We start from the raw sequence: 6,231 nt of genomic DNA, 5'->3' as shown, positions 1-6,231 counted from the left end.
TTATTCTTTATTCTTCATTTCCCTGTTATGGTTCCATAGTATAGAGGCTTTCTTTTCTAACTAATAATTAAATTTTTATTATAACTAACAACATTGATATTAGTGCATCATCAACTTCATCTGTAAATACATTTTTATGTAAGTTTAAAAGAATAGTAATAAAAATTATTTTTATCTGTATTATAATTTTTAAATTAAATTTAATTTTTTTATTTCAGATCAATATGAGGGTACAAACAGTTGCATTTGTTATGCTGTAGTTGTCCCACACCCAAGAGCTGTGCCATGTGCCCCCACATTGTGGGCCCACTAGGTGAAAGCACCCCAATCCCCCTCTTTCCTTCTCTGTCTGCCTCTCCCCAGCTTGAATTGAGTTTTTCTCATGTGGGCGTGTATTAGTTTGTCTAGTGGCATCATATTAGTGTTGAGTACATTGGATACCTGCTTTTCCATTCTTGTGATGCTTTACTAAGAAGAACCTGTTTTGACTCTATCCAGGTTAATATAAAAGATGTAAAGTCTCCAGCATTTTTGTGGCTGAGTAGTATTCCATGGTATACATATACCACAGTTTAGCAATCTGTTCCCGGGGTGATGGGCACTTAGGAATAAAATTTTTAAAAAACAAAATTGTTAGACAAATTAAGTATTTCTGTGTTTAAAATAGATCGAAGGTGTTTTTCATCTGTGTCTCTGTTCTTCTCACATTAAAGAATACCAGTGTGGCCATAGTGATTTTATTGTCATAGTTACCCTATGGTGTGTGTTTATATTTTTCATTGGAGATGGATAAAATACTGAGTAAAAGAATTTACTTTTAAAAACATTAGTTGGAGGCCAGGTGTGGTGGCTCATACCTATAAACCCAACACTCTGGGAGGATGAAGCTGGTGGGTCTCATGAGCTCATGAATTTGAGACCAGCCTAAGCAAGAGTAAGACCCCATCTCTAAAAAATAGCTGGGTTTTGTGTTGAGTGCCTCTAGTCCCAGGTACTTGGGAGGCTGAGGCAAGAGAATCGCTTGAGCCCAAGACTTTGAGGTTGCTGTGAGCTATGATGTAACAGCACTCTACCAGGGTCAAGAAACTGAGACTCTGTCTCAAAAAAAAAAAAAGAAAGAAAGAAAAAAAACCTTACTTGGGAAATACATATTTGATATGTTCAAATTAATTTTTGAACTTAAGGCTATTATAAACTATTGTGGTAAAGTATAGCCCATATTTATGATAATATAATATTTGTATTTGTTATTATGTAGAGATATATTTAATATGTAACCATTAGAAATATATTTTAATTGAAACATAGAATAGTTATAGTTTTGTGTATCTGGGATTAATTTTAAATATTTATCTCTCAGGAAAATATGAAACTTTTTGTTTTAGAGACTGTCTTAAGCTTACATTTAAGAAATTGTTTATTCAAATGATTTTAGGTGATAACTAAACTCAAAATTTTATCACCTTTGGAAATAATAATGTCAAATACTGCTTGTGTTGTGGGGAATTCAACCAAATTGTTTACTCTGATCACAGAAAATTTCAAGGTAAGTGATTTTTATTCTCAATAGTAACATTCAAGATCTAACCACTTTAAAATCTGCTTTGTAATGTCATTATAAAGAACAATAATTTTTTTTTTTTGGACACAGAGTCTCACTGTGTCATCCTCGGTAGAGTGCTATGGCATCACAGCTCACAGCAACCTCAAACTCTGGGCTTAAGCCATTCTCTTGGCTCAGCCCCCTGGGTAGCTGGGACTACAGGCACCTGCTGCAATGCCTGGCTATTTTTTGGTTGCAGTTGTCATTGTTGTTGAGCAGGCCTGGGTCTGGTTAGAACCCGCCATTCTCAGTGCATGTGGCCAGTGCCCTAACCACTTAGCTACTGGTGCCAAGCCAAAGAACAATAATTTGAGTAACTATGTTTAGCGCTGTAAAGTAGTCACTAAACACAAGTCTTAATCTAAGGGACTAATAAAAATAATGAAAATGGTAGGGAATTCACTTATTTGATTTGGCATCATTTACTACTTTAATCAAAAGAAAAAACGTTTTAGGCAATCGTTTCTCAGAGTAGACAGGGACAGTCCTTAGAGAGAGCATGTTTCCTTATGCCATAGGGAACAGCAGCTATCAGCAAGTACTTTTTCCTTCATGGAATTTAATGTGTGTTACAGAATTGTTTCTGCTTCCCCTTGTAACATTACTGCCTTACAATTAGCTTGTTATTCTAGTCTCCATCTGTTGGACTGTGACAGGGAAGTGCTGTGGAATCTTATCCAAAAATGTTCTCCCCTTCAGAAAGGGCTCTCCCACCTTAGTTTATTTCTCTCTCTAACAAAGCTCTCTGTTTGGTCAAATGAGGCTTGATTCCAAATCAAATAGCACTGCCACTGGAATCATTTCTTAAAAGTACAAATTATTTTCAGAATATACTGTATTTTATTATGTTTATAGACTTTTAACCCTTTTGGAACCAAGCTGACATTTGGAGTCCAACGTTCTGAATATATTCCTTCTTGTTCTGAATACAGTCATCATTTGCAGTCATGTGAGGTTGGTTGTGGTGCTCTTGGAGATCCCTTGTAGCTCAACTGTCTTTGACTTCTTTCCAGAAATGGTCACTATTGTAAATCTGTTGTCTCTTAGAGACAAGTTTCTTGTCTGTGCTGTTTCATTTATTATTTCATATATCTTTTCATCACCTTTATTTATGTGTATCTTTCCAGCTTTTTTGATTTTGTTGTTGTTCTGATTAGGCCTGCTAAGTATTTTGGTTGTAAATAGAGCCAATGTAACTAGCTTGAGCAGAGAAGGAAATTAATGGCTTATGTAACTGGGAAGTCAGTGGTTGGATAGATTCTGTCCATATTGTCAAAGGTAAACAAAGCCAAGCTCTTGTTGCAGTGATCAGGACAGATTTTGATCAGTAATGTGCTATTACAGTAGGGAAAAGAGTTGAATGTGAACAGAACTCAACTTTAAATTGTGTACAGGTGACTGGACATTTTAAGTGCAGAGTGAGGGAATAAGAAGGGGTGAGGGGTGACTCAGTTGAGTCAGTGAAGTAAAAAATTACAAAAAGTGAAAGGATGAGGTTGGTCCACGTGAAACCCATCTGGGTTTGCTGACCAACACTTAACCAAAATGAGGTCCTACCCTTCCACAGAGGATGGGTGACAGGAACCCTATCTTTAGATCTTGGCTGGATAAACAGTAAATTCTTTCCTTCTGTTTTTTTCTCTTCTCACAGCTTTGAGTTTTATTAGGCAGGCACTTTAAGAGTGTTTTTGATTATCCTAGGGATGTAGCTTTGCACAGTTAGAAACAATGTTAGTATTTTGTTCAAGTCTTTATAGGCCAAGGTTAAGGGCTACTTGAGAAGAAGGCTCAGAGGAGCCTGGGTAGAGTTTCATCAAGGAGAGAAACTTTGTCACTACCCTCATCCCCGGTATCATCTTCTTTCTACTGCAAATAGATTACTTCTTTTTTTTTTACAGTTTTTGGCCGGGGCTGGGTCTGAACCCGCTACCTCCGCTATATGGGGCCAGCCCCTACTCCTTGAGCCACAGGCACCACCCCAGATGGATTCTATTTAGGTTTAAGAAGATGATTGCTGATGGCATCAGGCTGATGGCATCTTAGTTTAGCTAATCCAGAGGAAAAAGAACTTTTTCTGTGTCTCTCTGGGAATTCCAGGAAAAGAAGCTTTTTTCATTTTTTTTTATTACAAAATATTAAAGGAGTACAAATGTTTTTGTTACATGGATACCTTATATAAGGCTTACGTCATTGTTCATTTTCTCACTATTTCTGGGGGCAAAGGCACTATGATTAACCTTGGGTCATGTGCTTTTTGCTGTGGGGCATAGAGCACTGTAATTGACAGGCCTATCAGAATCATGTGGTTTTTATTCTCAATAGTAACATTCAAGATCTAATCACTTTAAAGCCTGCTTTATAACATTATTATAAAGAGCAATAATTGGTGTAAGTTTATGTTTAGTCCTCCACAGACAAAGACAACATAATTTCAGTACATTTGAATAAGCTAACGTGGCACCGTGTTTAGTAATAGAGGAGACTGAAACAGACTGGCCTTCTTTCAAATCCTGACTCTACATCACCTTGTGAAAAGTACTTAACTGAAATCTTTGAGCTACAGTTTCTTCATCAGTGAATTAGGGACAATAATAGTACTTAGAGAATTGTTATTATACATAAGATAATCAGAGATGACCTCATCGATAAGGTTATACTTGGGCAAAGTCCTGAATGGAGTAGGGGAGCAAGCATAGCAGTATTTCATCTTAAAAACAAAGGGGAAAATTAATATTATTATCATTAGTATTATTATGATACTTACCACAGTGGCATGTGTCTGTAGTCCTAGCTACGTGGGAGGCTGAGGCAGGAATATCACTTAAGCCCAGAAGTTCAAGACCAGCCTGGGCAATATAGGAAGATGCTATGTCTAAAAAAAATCTTCACTAAATCAGAAGCAGTATGAAGCTGGAAGGAATATGGACTTAGAGTCAAAGAAATCTAAATTTGAGTTTCAGTTCTTTTACATAGCAAATGTCCATTATTAGAAAGTTGCTTTTTCAGAATTTTATTTATAGGAATATTAGGTTAGTAAGATTTACATCATAGTATTATTGTAGATATTAAGCAAGATAAATTTTAAAACAATCTTGGCACATAAATTTTCTACTTATTTTTTTTTTTACTCACCTGGTATTATATTACCTTTCTTACCTATTACTTTTGTTCAAAGTAGGTAAACCTTTTATTCGATAACTTTATGGGTTTTCTCTTTAAAAAGTTCTATTATCTATTTCTCCTTATTCTAAACAAGTCAAATTCACCTTATGAAAATAGCATTTCTTAGATTTGATAGGTAGAATTGGTGTTTCCATTTTTTCAACTATTGATTATAAAGATCTGCCCTTTCTCAATTATGATAGACTACGGAAGGATGAATGTAAAACCTGTGATGTTTTTTCTGTAGAATAAAATTACTGGAGGGCATAGACTGTCCATGTTTACTTTTTATTACTATTACCTAACATATTCGTTAAATTTCATGAGCGTAACCTCTAATAAGAGCTGTAGATTGTACTGTAATTCACTTAGGTGGATGGAAAGTCATTCTCTTTTTTATAAATAAGAAAAGTTCTTATTTGAACATTGAAAACATTGATAAACTTTATACAGTAATAAGCCACCTACCCATATACAGCATGTGTTTAAGAAAGCAGTTTTGATTGGGCTCATGGCACCTAAACATTTATTTTGAAATCAAAACTTTTTTCCAGAATGTTAATTTTACTACTATCCAAAGGAAATACTTCAATGAAACAAAAGGATTAGAATACATTGAACAGTTATGCTTAGCGGAATTCAGCCCTGTCCTAATGGAAGTTCAGTCCAAGTAAGTTATTACTTAAGAAATGTAATAAATCTCTTGTGTGACTTTCGTAAGGGCAGGGATTTTTGTCTATTTTGTTCTCTGCTGTATCCCTACCACCTATGAAAGTGCCTTGCTCATACAAAGGATGCTGTGGACTGTGTTTCTTGAGATGAAATAATGGACCATAACACAGTCTGTCTCAAAATTTTTGTAGTGACCCACATAGTACACACTTGGTAATTACTGAAATAGTAAAATAGTTAATTAAAATCAGTACATAAATTGTATATTGCTAATGTAATTTATATAGAATTCCTCCAATCTGTCATAACCAATTGCGCCTTACTTTGCTGCTCCCTTTATTTTGGTGTGCAAAGATCAAGCAGTTACAGTGAACCCCCAAATGTAAAGGCACATAAGTGAAACACAGGCAAAGCTGTGCTTCTGTTACTTCACACTTTTTCTCCTGAAAGACTCAGCATGAGACAGGGAATACTATTTCTGAAACAGGTGTTTTTTAGAACATAATAAATAGATGTTTTTTTGAACTGGATTATATCACGTGTTTACTCAGTTAATCATAATAGTTATTCTCACCAAGATCCACCAAGATCATAACATGTTTCCTTTTCTTTGTTTTTTTAATTAAATCATAGCTGTGTACATTAATGCAATCATGGGGTACAATGTTCTGGGTTTATATACAATTTGAAATGTTTTCATCAAACTGGTTAACATCGCCCTTGCAGTATTTTCTTAGTTATTGTGTTAAGACATTTATATTCTACACCGAGTAAATTTCACATGTACCCTTGTA

General features: G+C 35.2%; 1 protein-coding gene across 1 annotated transcript in view; it reads left to right on the top strand.

The window, feature by feature from the left end:
* Positions 1–1,439: 1,439 nt before the first annotated feature.
* The window catches only part of MSH4 (mutS homolog 4), a 42,435-nt gene continuing 37,643 nt past the window's right edge, over positions 1,440–6,231 (top strand). The window contains exons 1-2 of the mRNA XM_012801678.1: positions 1,440–1,546; positions 5,320–5,435. Coding sequence (XP_012657132.1) covers positions 1,478–1,546; positions 5,320–5,435 — 185 coding nt within the window. The 5' untranslated portion in view covers positions 1,440–1,477. The remainder of the gene's footprint in view (positions 1,547–5,319; positions 5,436–6,231) is intronic.

Source organism: Otolemur garnettii, unplaced genomic scaffold, assembly GCF_000181295.1.
Source record: "Otolemur garnettii isolate 467f Iridium unplaced genomic scaffold, OtoGar3 scaffold00010, whole genome shotgun sequence".
In the NCBI taxonomy this organism is placed as follows: Eukaryota; Metazoa; Chordata; class Mammalia; order Primates; family Galagidae; genus Otolemur; species Otolemur garnettii.
This window is presented reverse-complemented; position numbering and strand designations above follow the sequence as displayed.